This window comes from Salminus brasiliensis, chromosome 23 (assembly GCF_030463535.1).
Source record: "Salminus brasiliensis chromosome 23, fSalBra1.hap2, whole genome shotgun sequence".
Taxonomy (NCBI): Eukaryota; Metazoa; Chordata; class Actinopteri; order Characiformes; family Bryconidae; genus Salminus; species Salminus brasiliensis.
In genome coordinates, this window is record NC_132900.1 from 7248225 (window position 1) to 7265277 (window position 17053).

Sequence of the window (17053 nt, forward strand, 5' to 3'; positions counted from 1 at the left end):
TTATAGGCAGAAGCCGCAGGCTGCGGGCCGCATCTCGCAGCAGCTGGAAAGCATCTTGGCCCGAACTATAATACCCAACTCCATAAGCCTGAGTGGGGGTTCAGGAATAGCAGTCTCGTACCCTCGACTTAACCAAATGCCGTGTAATGGCCCATGGTTACCGTGACCAGCTTGTGTGCTGCAGCTTGAGTTTCTGGGGACTTCGTTTTCCAAAGCAACTTCAAAGTAGCCCATAATAAGAGGCTGGTGTAATGTGCCGAGCTTTAATATGGAAGCTCTTTTTTTTTTTGGACTTTTAGAGGAGGAACTTTCTTCGTATAGGTTTAGAAGAACAGGGAAAGTCAGAAGGATGCACATGGAAACAGGAATATAGTCAAATTTAGTTTAATATGTACAATAAATACAGTACTTACAATATAAAACGTCTGTACAGAATCTTAGAAAAAAAAAAACCAAACAAAAAGAAACTCAGGACATCTAGCCCTGGTATATGTGCTAGTGTACAATGGGGACTGAACAGGTTATTGTACCTCCATGATACAATATGTTGGAATAAAAACTGCTTCCATACAGTTCAAAAACAGATGAAAATGTATCACAAAATGCATTACAGTTCTGGTCGTTCGAAAAAACTATTTGGCGGCAGTTTTCCGAGCAAAACGTTGTCGCTGTGCATACTCCGTATGCATACACACACACATACAGACTATAGACTTTTTTCTTTCCGCTTTCCAGGTTTTGCTAGTCATCAGGCTTGCACTCATCTGGCAGCGCGTCCATCACCGTAAAGGCACTGTTTTAACTTACACACTATTTCCAGTTTCAACATAGCTATATTTAGGACCAGCCCTGCAGGTTGGTGTTTGCCCCCAAAACAGTTCATATGGCCTTTTAAAAAAAACGGCTCTGTGGATCCGTAGTACCAGCTACATTGTTACAAAAGTATAAGAACAATATAAATCTTTTATCAAAGAAAAAAAAACAGTCTTTTGGTCGTTTACACGGTACTTAAATAAGGCAGTAATGATGCTTTTGGTTATTTGTAGGCCACTCTCCCGTTTGCGCTCTCTCTCTCTCTCTCGCTCGCTCTCTCTCACATGTGCCTCTTCATGTGCAGGGCCAGATGGTCGGACCTGGAGAAGGCGCGCTCGCAGAGGTGGCACTGGAAGGGCCTGTGGCCTGTGTGCTTGCGGAAGTGGCGGGTCAGTTCGTCGGAGCGTGCAAACTTCCACCCGCAGCCTTCCCAGTTGCAGTGGTAAGGCTTCTCGCCTGTCGGAGAGAAAAGAAAAGGAGATGCAAATTTAGGTTTGACGTTGAGGAGAGTTGTTGTATAAACAAAACAGGTATGGCAGCCTGTATGCAGATATACTATATATACGTATGTGTGTATGTGTGTGTGTGTGTGTGTGTGTATGTATATATATACATAAAAAGCACTGGAGGTGTTCAGTCTCCATGTGGTGTGTAATGGTTTCAGAACAGAAACTAATGAGCCAAAGTTTTCCCCTTCAACCACAGGCTTATTATTACACTCTTAATCCTACACTTCATAATCCTTATCCAGCACCTGCTATAGCTTATTGTTCTTAAGGTATGAACTATGTGAAGAAGAGGAAGTTTAAGGTGTTAAGTCACTTACCGGTATGAGTTCGGTGGTGTGCTTTGAGATGGGAGCTCTTTGTGTACGTCTTGCCACAGCCAGCAAACGTGCAGGTGTGTGTGGCAGCGCGTTTCCTGGGCCAGGCACGTCTCCCTCTCTTGGGCTTGGCCTCCAGCAGCTCGAGGGGCGAGGACGGAGGGGTGAGAAGAGCTCCGTGCGCTTGGCCCCTCTGCAGGCTGAGGCTGTCTTCAAAGGAAACAAACTGCTGTTGCTGCTGCTGTGGCTGCGTGTAGGGCGGCGGCACGCACTGAGTGTAGGCAGGTTGGTAATAGCTCTGTGGAAACATGCTGTGGCACAGTCGGGTCTGGCTGTGAGCCCGGTCGTCCGGGCTGAGCGGCGGGGTCATGCTGCCAGCTCCCTGTGGGGACACGGCCAGCCTGGGCTGCTCGAAAGCCATCATACAGGATGCGTCGCCCTCCTGCTTGACCCTCCGGCAGCTCTGAGGCACCATGCCCATCACCGGCCCGTAGCCGTCCATGGATGGCTCCACTTTGATGTTATCTACAAAGTCCTGTCTGGGGAATCCGGTCGTGGTGGCCACGAAGCGTCCCTGGATGGCTCCTGGGTTGCTGGCCATGCCGTACGTGCTGTCCACCTCACAGCGCAGCAGCTCTGCCATGAGGCTGTTGGTGTAGGGTGGGGGCGGCGAGCAGTGCTCTGTGGGTACAGGCTGGTACATGCTGCAGGGCTCCACCGCTGCAACGGAGCTGTACTCCACAGTCGCGCTCTCTGGGCCGCTGGTGTTGGCCAGAATAAACTCCAGATCCAAGTAATCGCTCAGATCCCCGTCGTCCTTTGCACCACGGCAAACGTCCGTGGTTTGTATCCCGTTGAAAGCGGCGCACGTGGGCGCTAGGGACTTCTCTGCCTCTACTTTCCATCTCTGCAAAGAAGAGAGAGAAGACGTGTTTAGTTTCGAGGAGAGAGGAGAGTTCATGGAGTACTTGAAGGTGGTGAAGGAAGAGTAACTCCCTGAAACTTTTACATGTACTTTTACTCAGGGCTAGTTCTGGTTCTTATGAGTATCCAAAGACACAGTCATTTAAGTGCACTTTTATTTTACAAGTATTTTTAATGCAGACACCTAATTAATCATAAAATAAATAAAAGTAAAGTAAACTTTTTTTCCAGTCCCTTTTTTAGAAATTAATTTTTTGCAGTTTTAAAATGTTACATTTTTTTAATGCAGATATCTTTCAAATATTATCTTTCAAAAAATATATTTTAGACATTCACAACTTATGTTTTGGTGGTTCCTTTGGGCTCAATTTCATTACACCTGCTTTGCTGTTTGTTGCACCTTTCGTTTTTTATTTAAGCTTCAGCATTTTTACTTGTATAAAGACCAAAACTAGAAAAACTGATTCTAACAATTTTAATCCAGCAGTTCTGCTAATTGCTGAATGGATGAAATAGTAGGCTGTCCTATCCTACTTCAGGAGCACTGGGAGCTTCTACCTGAGTCACTGAAACAGACGCTTCTCCTGCAGCTGTTCTCTCCTCGCTTCACAGAATGAACACCACCTTCCTCCACCTGCTAGAGCTCGGTCTGTCCCCTCAGAGTAACCTCAGTAAATACAGCGCAGTGTAAAGTCAACTTACGTTTTCCCAGAGTTTCTCCTTCTGGCTGGCGAATGTGGAAATGGAGGGTAACATGGTTCCAGGTAAAGCCATTTTTCCTCCAAAAAGTCGAGCTTCAGCTTCAAGAACAGCAACCAAAAAACACACACACACACACACACAGTCTTTCAGGTGATCGCAGTCGTGCGTCGCTTCTCGCGACTAAAAGCCAACGCGTCTCGTGTCACTCCTCTCTCTCTCTCTCCCTCTCTCTCCCATACAGTTCTGATCCGGAGCTCGAGCCCCGCGGAGTTTTCTCTCCTCTTCTCCCTCCTCAGGTTCCTCCTACCGAGCGAACACCGGACCAATTGTGCTCTCGGAGGAAACGGCGTTCAGGATGGAGGTAGAGTTTCGTCCCCCCCACCACCTAAAATAGCCGCTATATAAGAAGCCTGACAAGTTGGGAGCGCGAGCCTCTCTGCACTGTTGAGCGTACACCGTGACGCGCGTGCACACCATTATACCCGCTCCGGGCCGAGGCCCCGCCTACCGAGGGGTGCGGATAGGCTCAGCCCCCTGCACGGGGATTGGCTGGTGCCTCTGACAGTAACTGCCTCGAAAGATGCCTGTAATAGTTAATGGTACAGCAGCTATTACTGTAATAATCAGCCTGTAACAGCTTTAATATGGAGGCTGGAGGAGTTCAGCGTCATTTCAAAGTACGAGCATAATCATGCATACCTGTATAAGTACAGCACACACACACACACACACACACACACATATATATATATACACACACACACACACACACACATATATATATATATATACACACACACACACACATATATATATATATATACACACACACACAGTGTGTTGTACTTGTGTATATATAGAAGTGTGTGTGTGTGTGTGTGTGTGTGTGTGTGTGGTACATGTTCAAGATTTACTTACTGTGATTATTTTTTTTTTTAAGAAACTACAGGGTGTTTCTCACTTCACTAAATTCTTAAGGGTGTGTGTGTGTGTGTGTGTGTATATATATATATAATCATTGTTGTTTTGAAAACCTTTATCTAGAACTTTATTGTTCTAGATATTCTAGAATTGTCATGCTGTTCTATAAAGTTCTCCTCTACTGTTCGTTGTTTGTTTGTTCGTTGTTTGTTTGTTTGTTGGTTGTTGTTTGTTTGTTTGTTCGTTGTTTGTTTGTTTGTTTGTTTGTTCGTTGTTTGTTTGTTGTTTGTTTGTTTGTTCGTTGTTTGTTTGTTGTTTGTTTGTTCGTTGTTTGTTGTTCGTTGTTTGTTTGTTTGTTTGTTTGTTTGTTTGTTTTTTTGGTCGTCTAAAACTTGGTGTTTATGCGGTGCTGCAGGTGGGTGCTCTGCGCTGCGCGTGCTCGCGGACCTGCGGGAGCGCGCCGTTCGAGCTGAAGTTTCGCGCTGTATTCAGATGTAAATAAGTGAGGAAGAGGAGGGGGGGAGGAGGAGGGGGAGGGGGGGCTTCAAATGAACGGCGTCAAGTGAGTCACATTGGAAGCGCAGAGGTGTTCACATGGTTTCACCGTGAAGGTTTCTAATGATGGCGAGATAATACCAGATAATACACACGATGAATTATTCAGTGTGAGGCGCGCGCGATTAGCAGAGCCGCGCGGGGTGGTGTAATATGCAGAGGAGCGGAGCGGAGCTGAGAGAGTGATACCCGCAGTGAGCGCGCGCCCGATACCTGACTTTCACACCTGCTCTTCTCCAAACTCCCACCTGCTCCCATTACACACGGGTCTGCCTCTCACCCTCTCACCCTCTCTCATTCTGTCTTCCTGTCTTTCTCTCTTTCCCCGTCCCCTCAGTTTATATAGAGTTTTAGAAAAACAAGTGCAGGAATGCAAAAGTTTGGACACCCCTGGTGAAATCACCTGCTGTTGATTTTCTAAGTGTAATGAACATCCTCTACAGAGACACACTGTGAAATAACCACAAAGAAGAGATACAGTCAGCCTTCAGGTCATGCCACAGTAAATGACTTTTGTTCGCTTAGAAGGGGTGCCCAAACTTTTGCAGAAGACAGTGTGTGTATGCATGTGTGCATATACCTTGTATCTCCAAAATAACATAATAATTCTCTTCTGTCTATTTCTGTATGTCTCTCTCTCTCTCTCCCCCCCTCTCTCTCTGTCTTTCTCTCATCTCTCTCTTATCTCTTTCTGACCACTATGCTTCTGTGTGTGTGTGTGTGTGTGTGTGTGTGTTGTCAGTACTTTAGTTTCATATGAGTGATCATAAGCTCTCTATACAGTCTTCTCTTGCAGCAGGTTTGTTTGTGCTGTGTCTTAAATCATTCATCTTATCCTTAATGACAGTTATGTGCTGTGTGTGTGTGTGTGTGTGTGTGTGTGTGTGTGTGTGTGTGTGTGATCTTACACAGCATAAACAGTTTCTAACACATGTTCTGGAGAGAGTGCAGAAAAGGGGAGGAGCTCAAATCATTCAAATCATTTTTTCCATTGCACAGACTGACAGCAATTACGGACGAGCGTCACGCCTCTGCCGAATTCTTTCACGCTGCCTGACGTGAGTTCAGTCTCAGTATGGCCACCCACCAGTACTGTACACTCCCAGCAATGTTACAGGCATCATGTCTAAATGATGTGTCAGTGTACTATGTGTGTGTGTGTGTGTGTGTGATTGTACTTGTGAACTCCATGTGGGGACCAAGAATTACGAAAGCATGAACGCAGGCTAATGTCACTTTATAGACACTCTAAACAATTTATAGACACTTTATAGACACTCTATAAACACTATAGACACTCTGTAGGCACTTTCTAGTCAATTTGTAAACTCTTAGTTGACAGTTTCTATAAAACAGACAATTCAGACTATAGACTCTGCACTTATAGACATTTTGTAGACAATTTATAGACATTTAATAAACACTCTACAGACACTTTGTCATTATAGACCAGTTACAGACATTTTATTGACAAATGACAGCTTAAAGATTTTATAGACACGTTGTAGACAATTGATAGACATTTTGAATCTATAGATACTTCATAGACAATCTACAGACACTTTGTAGACTATTTTTAGACATTTAATAAACACTCTACAAACTTTTTGTAGTCAATTTATAGACTAATTATAGACCATTTACAGACAATTCATTGACAATTGATAGCTTATAAACTTTACAGACACTTTGTAGACAGTTTACACTCTTAATAGACACTTTATAGACGTTGCGCTCCTGCTATGTGATTTACAGACTGTAACTGTACTGCAAACATTAAACCTGATACCTTTGAGGTTTTGCCTTTTTTAATCACCCTTCTAGTCATTTACTGTGTAGTGTATAAATGGAAGTTTGGGAAGTAACCTTGCTGGCTTCAGTATTTTCAGTATTATGATTACATAATGGCTTTAACCTCTGTAAACTAATCATCAGTGGATACATTTTAGATTTAGTTTTATTCAGTATTTCATTAAATCATGAAAGGCTTTAGTGCCTTGCATCCAGTGATTCCAAATAGGCTCCAGACCCAAAGCAACTGACCAGGACGAAGCAGAAAAGATGATGATGAATAAATCAGTAGAAAAAAAAACAAAAAACAAAAAAAACAACAACAACAGACCAGCTGTTTCAGGACCAACAGAACACTAACTATTTCTAATATAATAAGAATATATATATTTTTTTATCTTATTTATTATTGAAATACAACACAATCAGTGTTTATATAGTAAATTACATACTTATTACAATCATTATAATGTACAAAAAAGCTCTAGATATTCTTCTAACAGAACTGCATTAAAAATAATGACTTTTATTTTGAATTTAGCTGTTTAATGCACCGGTGCTTAGCTGCAGAAGGCAAAGGCAATGGAAATATCTCCCAAATATGGCAATACAAACATTCCTGTTTGTTTGTTTGTGAATGTGTTTCTATGGGACCTCAGTGCAAAGTGTGCACATTGTAATTTCCATGCATCAGTGTGTGTGTGTACATGTGTATATTAGACAGAGTGTGAGTGCCGAGGCCCCGAGGGGCCGAAGCTAGCATTTAGAAACCTGCCTGCGCTGCTTTGATGCTTTTTAAAAACATTAGCTCACCAGAGACGTCTCTCATTTTTAGTGATGCAGTTTCGCTTGGAGAAATACCTGCTCCGCACCCCCCTTCCTCTGCCCTCCACCACCCCCCACCCCCCCTTGATCAACCCAGCCCGCCACAGTCAAAGTGCTCAGAGCAGTTCTGAAACCAGAGCTGCGGCTGCTGTTCAAAAGTGAATCAGATTTGAATATTCAGCCGGCTGTTACTCACTGGATGTGGCATCAGCGCTCCGCTGGATCTGTGCCAGATCAGTCTGTCTGTCCTGATGAGCAACTTCTTAGAATTTTACAAATCCAACTTTTCTTGCTTTTCACAACAGTATAGATTGGGTAATGGAACATAAAGCATTGCAAAAGGGCTCACAGGGGGTCACGTCCCTCTGTACGTTAACACAGGAAACGTGGCACGGTTGACCCGTAGAAGATTCAAACCGTAACAGAGATGTGGGAGTGTGAAGAACCTTTTCATGGTCTAAGAAACCTTCACTTGATGTGAATGTTTTATATTACCTATGTAAAGGTGCCTCACACTCCCACAAACATTTGGTTCTCAATGGAACCAAAATGGGTTCTTCTATGGCCTCGCTCGGAGAACCATTGGAAGAATCCCAGCTCTAAGGGATTCTAGTAGCATGCTAGTACTAAGCTAACAGCAGTGCAATGAGGCTGTTCTAGCTTAAAGACAGACATTCAGGGCTTGTAAAAGACATTATATTAAATATAGATAATATATTTAATAATATAGATAAAACATATATTTTTATATATGTAATAATATAGATAAAACATATATTTATCTGGTATTTGCAGTGTAACAGTGCATTTTCTCAAAAACCAAAGGTCTTCAGTTCTACCAGTGAAGTCCTAGCTAATGGGAGAGCTTGCTTAGCCTCATGTAGCTAACACTGTATGCCCAGTGTTTGTAGACAGCCCTTCTAATGACTGCATTCAGCAACTTTAGGTTGCACCCATTGCTGGCACAGTTGTGCAAATGCACACACACACAGCTTGTCTAGTCTCTGTACAGAAGTACTGCCAATAGAATAGGACTTTCTAGGGCAGATAAACATGAACCTATTGGCACCATGCTTACAATGCCAGGTGTGGGCTAGAGGGGTATAAAGTCGCCAGTATTGAGCTGTAGAGCAGTGGAACGATTTAATGATGGTGGGGTGGTGATCATTCATTATCCTAAGAAATGCAATCAAATCCTCACTGCAATTCTCCTCCAAAATCTAGTAGAAAGTATTCTTCCCTGGACAGTAGAGACGGTCACTCCAACAAAAGCAGGATAAACCCTTGATTTTAGATCAAGGAAAGATGAATGAAAATGGATAAGTAGGTGTCCCAATACTTTTGTCTAAATAGTGTATGGACTAGCAACCACAACTGAAGTCTTGTGGATGTAAAAACAAGCATCATTCTGTAAAAAAAATGGAATACAATTCCCAGATATCATCAGGCCTCCTCTGAATGAGGAAGTGAGGAAGCGAGGAAGCAAAATCGGGAAGTTCCCTGGACTTTGAAAGGTTTACCGCAAACCATGCAATTTAAACCCTAGCAACTCTGCTTCAGCTCTGGTGATCCCACTTCAGGATTAACATCCATCACGCAAGTAGCCTCTGGAATGTACAAAATGGCATGTACAGTATTTCCCTGCTGGGCTCTTTTTAATGGTGCAGTTCTATCGTCACTGCTCTTGTCATGTCACAGTGCAGATGTGTTGTGTCTGTATAAGTGAGGGGAGCGTGCCACGCCCCTTCTCCCTGGAGTTCACTTTCCCTGCGTCTGAGGTAATTGCCCAGAGGTGCTGTACAAGTCGCCCAGTGTGATTTATAACCCAAACAAATGCGTCAAAAACTGCTAAGAGGATGACAAGCGCTCAAACACATGGCTTATATCAAGAGACGTAGACCAGTGCATCATTAGGCCTGGCTTCTGGCTGGATTCAGTATTATGGGATGGCAGGGTAATAAGGGACACTGTGAGTTTCAGTCAACATTAAGCTACATACCAGCTAGTCCATCAAACTTGAAACCACATGCTAAGCTAGAGAGTCAAGAGCTGAGCTGGTTAACCAGTTTAACTTGCTGTCTTACCAGTGTACAGTTTGTGTTTTTGCCTGAATGACCAGTTTTTCAACCACCTTGACCATCAAACACCAGCTCCAGACCCTCTGAAACCAGCTACCAGCAAAAGCTGGTTTTGAGCTAGATTTTGCAGCAGAGATGACTCACATCAGGAAACTGCTACATCAGCAATGCAAAAACCAGCATGCAACCCTCTAGAACCTGTGTCAACCAGCCCCAGATTGAAACCACCGCACTGAATTTGAGCAGACTGATCTTTACCAACTCAAACCAGGGGTGTACCATTTGAGGAGGGGTCTGGTTTAACCCCTGAGTACTACAATTACGTACTTTTCTAGTTTGTCTGAGTGTCATTGTGTATTTTTATATGGGTTAATAGATTAGCTGTCGGTGTCCGGCCCACTGGGAATTCTCCCCAAGTTCATTTGCCAGTTACCCACTCTAGCATTGCAGGATTAAGAAACACAGGTTTATTGAATGCTGTAGGCAATAAACACAGTCAAAGCTTGTAAAAGACATGAACGTATATTTACCTGGTATTTACAGTGTTGCAGATATTTACAGTGAAGTCAGTGAAGTATCTACAACTTCCAGAAGGCCTAGGATGAAGATATTGAGAAGAAACTGGTCTCACCCATTGTGGATCATTTCTCTGTCAGTTTGTTATTATGTTGCTGGTTAATTAGACATTAGGCCTTCAGTTCTACCAGTGAAGACCTAGCCAATGGGAGAGCTACTGAAACACCTAGTTATCTACCTACAAGAATATCCAGATTAGACCATTTCTTTGAGAGCGTTTTTCAAGAATTTACCCCCAAACTAGTTCTGTAATCTCACAGAGTGTCATTTAGTTGCATTACAGGATTAAGAATCAGCGTCTTGATTGTCTGTTTTATAAAACATCACAGAGTTGAGTCAGCTGCAGCAACTGGCTATCAATAAAGTGTCAAGTGAAGCCTATGGGAGGCTTTCCAATTTAGTTTCATGGAAGATCAAAAGTCCGGAAAGATTTCCAGTTCCAGAAAGTAAAGTTGGACACAAGTCGGACACAGCTTTACTCACTGCAGGTAAGCAGCATTGCTAAGCTAAGCTAGCTGTACACAGCGTATCTGCAGCATGTGGGCCACAGCCGAAGCCTTAGAGAAGGGCATAGCGGGAGCGAGGGAGCGAGGCGTCCTGGTGGAGAGTGTGAGGGAGAGTGTGACGGCGAGTGGGCTCCTGCTTGGCCCTTTTATACCGGTTATTTTTAAACGCACACCCCCTCGCTTATTACAGTGTTTCCTCTCCGGGCCACTCAGGAAGCCAGTTTGGCCCCGTTTCCTGCAAGCGCACAGCCAGATTCGCACAGAATCAAAGAATGATAGCATTGAGACTCACGGGCTCCGCAAAGAGAAATGAAGAGGGGGGGCTTAGGGGTGAGAAATGAAAAACAGAGATTGGCTGGCACGTGCACGGCCATCTTGCTCCTGCTGGAATTCAAAGGCCTGGCTTGCGGCCAGCTCTAATTTCAGTACACCTCAAATATTTGTGGAAAAATGTCTGGAACAAGAGCCGCGTTCACTTTTTTTCTCCCCCCTTTTTTTCCACTACGCCGTGCACCTGAGAGCTGCTCTGTTCTTTGGCCGTGTTTTCAGGACCACTCGAACAGAAGGTAAACAAACAGCAGCAACATCTGACGGCCAACGCCTTATCACTGAGCCAAGGCCTGTTCATCACTCCTCAGGATTACATAAGACTGTGATTACATCCCATTACATAATATTGCTGTTGGTTTGACAGTGTGGAACTGAACATACAGCCTAGTGATTTATATAGGAGACTCGGGTGTGTACGAGTGTTTGGCCCAAATACATTAATGGAAAACGTGAACGCTCTGACGTCAGGAGACCTGACGGAGCTCCACATGAAAAATGCTCTTTGTCAAAGATTAGCTCTGGGTTCTTGGCGTTTCGGGGGCTTGTTTTTTAGACGTCTACCCACCACTGAATGTCTTTTAACGTTTAGTTACATCACTGTGTGTCAGAGGCATGGAAAATGTATGGTAACCAATCATGCCACGGTAGGTTTTTCCCTCCTCCCTCCACCCAACTCAGTCATCACCTCAGTTCACAGCAGTCCACACAGGTTCACATAAATATGGCCTAACTCCTGGTACAAATCCCCCTCCTCCTCCTACTCCTTTCATCTCATGTCTTACCAGTTGCTGGAAGAGCTGCAGGAAGCGAGTAGTCCTTTATGGTTGGCAACCAGTGTTGTGACCGTTACCTCAACTTCTCTTCACCCATTAGCTCTAGAGCTGTTGCAATTTCTGTATAAAATGGTGTTAGCTAGCGAGCTAACTGCTGCTATCTGTAGTGTATTTTGTCTAAATGGCCCCCAGCAACTAATGTTCTCTAAATAAAATCTGTTTACTCCGAGTAAAACCAATATTTAAAGATTTCTGTTCCAAATCCAGGTAGAACTAAATAAAAAAATGGGTAATTCACAGCCGGCTTTGTGATCAGCAGAAACAACAATCGGAGCATGTTCGCATGTTGGAGTTTATCTAGCTTATTCCTGTAAACTTAGAAAAGACACTGCACAATGCACCATTATTGAAATGCTGTGCTTTTGGTTGTGGAATTGGAGCTGTGATATAAGGAAAAACTGACTGGATGCATGTATCTGACTGTTGAATTGACTAGTTAGTGAGAAAGCTGGTCTGGGTTAGCTAGCTAACCTGTTTTCTCTTCATTCTCATGAGTGTACCCCAATATCCAACAGGCCTGGTTATCTGTCTAAGGCCACACATTATAAATGAGGTTTTACTCTGAGAAATAGTGTGTAGTAAGTACCTGAAAGGCACTGGGCACAATTGTAGAGACCAACTGTATGAAAAAAATATGTCACCAAAAATATGTCAATGTAACTTCCCAATCCAGCAGGGCTAGAGCAACATATCCCAACTCATCCCTTTTTAATGCCAGTCAACATTTGAAGGTCTCTCCACCGCCTCACCGATGTTTACGCGCCTCTTTGCCCTCAGCTGTACTTTTTATTCAGCTTTTCTTCTTCTTTCTTCTGCTTGGATTTTGTTATAAATCAGATCAGATATTTTCCTTTTTTTGGTTGATTCTCATTCATTTCTCCTTGACGATGCATGTAGTTCAACACTTAGCTAGTAAGTGTCTGACACACAGCCTCCCCTGTCGCATCCCGTGCACGAGGACAAACGCCCCCTGTTGCTGATTGGCTCTAATAGTACTGTGTGGCGTGACCAGAATCAGGGCTGAGTAGGAACGCCAACCTTTTTCCCAGCACACAAACAGCCCGGAGAGCTAGCAAACCATGAGGAACCATTCACTGAATTGTACAATGCCCCTTTACCGATTCTGATTGCGTAGCTCAAACTGAACCTAGTGCTGAACGGATCGTTACCATTCTCCACCATAAAAGGTATTGTGTTCCTTGTGTTTTCCACCATATGCCATGGCTTTCAGACTGAGGCCTTAATGATGTGCTGTATCAGACTGTAGGCCTCATCAGGTGCGTAATAAAGAAAAAGTGTACACAGAAGATTTCTTCAACACCTGTGGCGAATCAAAAGGCCGTCGCAACTTTTGTGTTTTCAATTAAGCCTCGAAGGAACGTGAGACGGGTGAGCGCTGCATTCGTTCCAAATCATATTAACACCATCATATTAACACCTCTGAGTGAGTGACACGAGAGCTGCGTGAGTGCTGTGGCAGGTAGACACGCCAGCTCCATAAGGATGTAATTGGGTGCAGGGGTACAGAGTTTTTTTCGGGGTGGGGACTGAAGAGTGAGATGAGGGCCAGTGGTTGGTTTCCATTTATTAGCTGTTAACACTTAACCATGGCTGCGTTCTGGCGCTAGCACGAGCACATACCTGCACGGTCTCTTAAAATGTTTTCTTTGGGGAAAGCGAGGCAGTGAAAGGCGCCTTTTGTTTGATTAATGGAAATGGAATGATCTGGTTGCGTGATAGGTTAAAGAGTGATGTTAAGACTGTCAGCAGAGAGAGAGAGAGTCCTCTTGTATGTTCGTTCTTTCTGAAGGTATTCCATCATTTGCGATGGCCAATTGCTCTGTAATGACTTCAGCTGGCATTGGTCTTAATCTCATCTTCAGAATGACTTGTTTCAGCCAATCATAAACACTTCTCTAGTTGCCTTGTGCCTCAGAGCCTAGTCTCAGTCTCTGAACCCACAAACTACTTCATATCTGTTGTATGTTTTGGTCCTGATTTTTTCCCCGCAAACTTCTGGGCCCTGTGACAACCCTGTGACAACATACATTTACATTTGCAGCTTTATTCTGTGTAGCTTTTTCATCACCATAAATTAAAAAAAAAAAAGTCATATTTACGATTTACTGCTCTGCATGGGTTTTGTCAGTGGAATCGCTTAGTCAGGAGTAGTTTCCTAAAAAGCCTGAGACTGATGCATTCTCAATACTACGCCACAACTTCTACTAACATCCAAGCATCAATCTGACACCGATTCGACACAACCAATCAAATTGTCACAACCATTTGACAATTCAAAAGAGGCCTGTTTGACACGTCTCTCCTCACGGTCACCAGAATGTACTGCTGAGTTACGGCCTTAGAGGTCTGTGTGTGTGTGTGTGTGTCTGTTTCGTTTCTCCTGAAGCCTGCCACCAATACAGACACAAAGTGCATTTGAACCTGCCGCCTCTAAATTCTGCCAGCTGAATAAACAACACACTCTCTCTCACACACACACACATGTATATACACAGCCCACTCCATTACAGGCCATACATACCTGTACAGCTTCACAGTTGCTACCATTTACCGTCAGACTGCCTGCTTGAGCTGGCATCAGCCTTTCTGCTACATTCTCCCACATTTCTGTGCTTTTAAAGGAAATGGTTCAGATTTTTGCTGTCTGGAAGGTTGGGAGATTGAGCAGATTACAGTAAATTGTATTTTTAAGAATAGAACCAAAAACGCAGAGCAGATACAAAAAAGAAACAGTAAACCAATTTGGTTAAGAATGCACATTAAGGGCTTTAAAAGGCATTCTGGCCCAAAACTAGCACAAATCTGCTGTTTATAAAATATATTAGCATTATGGAATATTCTGTAGTGCAGCATTGCATCCCTCTGCCTCATTGTTTTGACAAAATGTACAGGTTTGTGACCTGTTGACCCATGATTTCATCCCTTACTTTTGTGTTTTGCCTCTGATTTGAGGCCTACTAAAAACGTAAAAGACTTGATATTCAGAAAAGAAAAAGTGCCTGCCCCCAAAACCCCTCCACCCACAAGATACTTTAGCAGATGGGAGGTTTTCCTAGTCTTGCAACTGTAAAATCTCACTCTAGAGACAACTGTAGCACTGCACATCATGCGAACAGGTACACTATATGTGCAAATGTTTGTGGACACCCCTTCTTATGACTGCATGCCCATTGTAAAAAATCTCTGTAGAGACGTACTGCCTATAGAATAGGACTCTTTGGAGCAGATAAACATGTCCAAGGCATTCCAGGCATTGGTTTGAGGGGTATAAAGCGCCCCCCCTCAGCATTAAACTGTGGAGCAGTGGAACTGTGTCCTATGTAATGATGATTCTCCATCCAGTTCAACATCCTGACCTCGCAAATGCTCCTGTTACTCCAACAACAAAAGCAGGATAAGCTATTTTCTAAGACCATTGATTCCGGAAGTAACTATGAATGGGCAGGTGTCCCAATACTTTTGTCTATATAGTGTATGTTTACAGTAGATGCCACAACGTTTGAATCAGGCTTATTACTGTTTTGCTATTGAATACATGCAATAGCACTTGGGTATTAAAGTATTAAAGCCAGTTTCCTCATCACCTACAGGAGACACTGGGTTTTGTAACAGGGTTAAATCACAACTTTGTAATATTTCGTTCAGCGGACTTCCACTGAATCATGAGTCATGCCATACTGTAAATAGACAGGGTTCAAGTTTCAGAGTAAAGAATGATTATTACCTAAGAACTCGATATAACAAAAGCTGATAAGCACTGGGATTTGCGGTTGTTGGTTGGTTGGTTAATTTTGCCACATATTTCTCTACGTTTATGTCTGGCTAATTACATTAAACCATGGAACACTTGTTTACTCCCTCAGTTTACACTCAGCATAAATACAATTAAAGCCAGTTAAAGCTGTGTAAAATTACATTTTAGGCACAGATCCAATCTGTCGACAGTCTGCAGCCTACTGACTTGAACAGACTCGCCATACTTTCCTTTGAGATGTCGTGATGGCAGCCACTTTCAGTTGCTTCTTGTTTGACTTTAGTTTCGTGAGTAAAACACACACATACACACACACACACAAGTTTAATTCTGAAGACTGACCTGGCTAGTTTGAAAGTTCTCACTTTTTCTTTTGGATAACCTTAAGGATTTTATTGGACGTAGATAAGATCTTTCTGCTGCTCCTATCATCACTGTCATCATTATTATATCTCAGTGCATGAGTTCCAGAGAAGATCAGGCCCAAGCAGATCATTTGCAGTGTTTCATGTTCTTCACACTTCTCTCTTCACTTTACTGTGATAAACGTTTTACTTTCACCTCATTTGTTTATTTAAAAAAACCTCTAGAGTTCTCCTGGCTTTGGACCAGCTTTGGACTTTCTGTTCTCTGTGCTGACAAGAGGTTTGTATCTTGCAGTGTTGGTAGCACCTCTGTCTTTCTTCTCAGTTTCTCCTGTGAATTGGGGAATGTGATACTGTCTGCAGTTTCTTTGGCTGATCCAAGTTTTTCTACAGGCTATTTACCATTGTGATTGTTCTAACTGGCGTTTACCTCCTCATCAAAAAGGCTTGGTTAATTGTCTTAAACCTTTCTTTTTAGTTTACACCATCGCACCTCAAAACCAGATTCAAAAGGTTAGCCAACCAAGCCTACACCTTTATAGTTCTGGGACAGAACTTTGCTCAAACTTTGCTAAAACTGGAGAACCAACCAACAATACAAAGAATGTGCAACAAAAATGACCTACTGAATTCAGTGGAAGGCTGCCTACGCTTCTCGCTGTATGTTAAAAGCATGATAGCTTGGTGTTTGTAATTGACATTCCACAAGCAACGTGGCATTAAACACACTGCTTCTTGCCACATTACCGCAGTCAGGAGTGGCAAGGGACACTACATATTTCCACAGAATATACTCTAGGGTCTAGAGATATTTTAGGGGGTTCTCATACCTGCATACCTTTTTAGTCTGATTAATGCGACTAATTCATTTGGGCCGATGTGAATACAGTAATCGCACTCGGATTAGGACCAAATCAACCACACCGAGACCCTTGAGAAGAGATGGTCTCGATCCAGCCGGCCAAAGCGAACTCTGGAGTGGTTCGTTTGTGGTGAAAATGTGATCTGACCTTATTCTGACCCGGCTCCCATAGCCAGGTGTTAACCTGGTATGTTTCCCAGATAAGTACTACAGCTATGAACAAATGCCATCCCTGCTGTTACTCCATGTTAAACTGCACAGAAATCTGCACTAGTCCAGAACACAGGACTTTCTTCCTGTGCTAACTTTCTTGTTTAGATAGGTCTGACCAATAAGTGTAGAAAACGCTCTCATATGGTTTGATGTGACGCATT

General features: G+C 43.3%; 1 protein-coding gene across 1 annotated transcript; it reads right to left on the reverse strand.

Moving 5' to 3' along the window:
* Nucleotides 1–368: 368 nt before the first annotated feature.
* On the reverse strand, nt 369–3673 carry klf2b (Kruppel like factor 2b). The gene is made up of 3 exons (XM_072668623.1): nt 3263–3673; nt 1640–2543; nt 369–1269 (listed from the first exon to the last, which is right to left on the reverse strand). Exons 1-3 carry the CDS (start codon nt 3332–3334, stop codon nt 1094–1096), a joined length of 1152 nt encoding a protein of 383 aa, XP_072524724.1. The 5' UTR covers nt 3335–3673; the 3' UTR covers nt 369–1093.
* Between the last annotated feature and the right edge of the window lie 13380 nt (nt 3674–17053).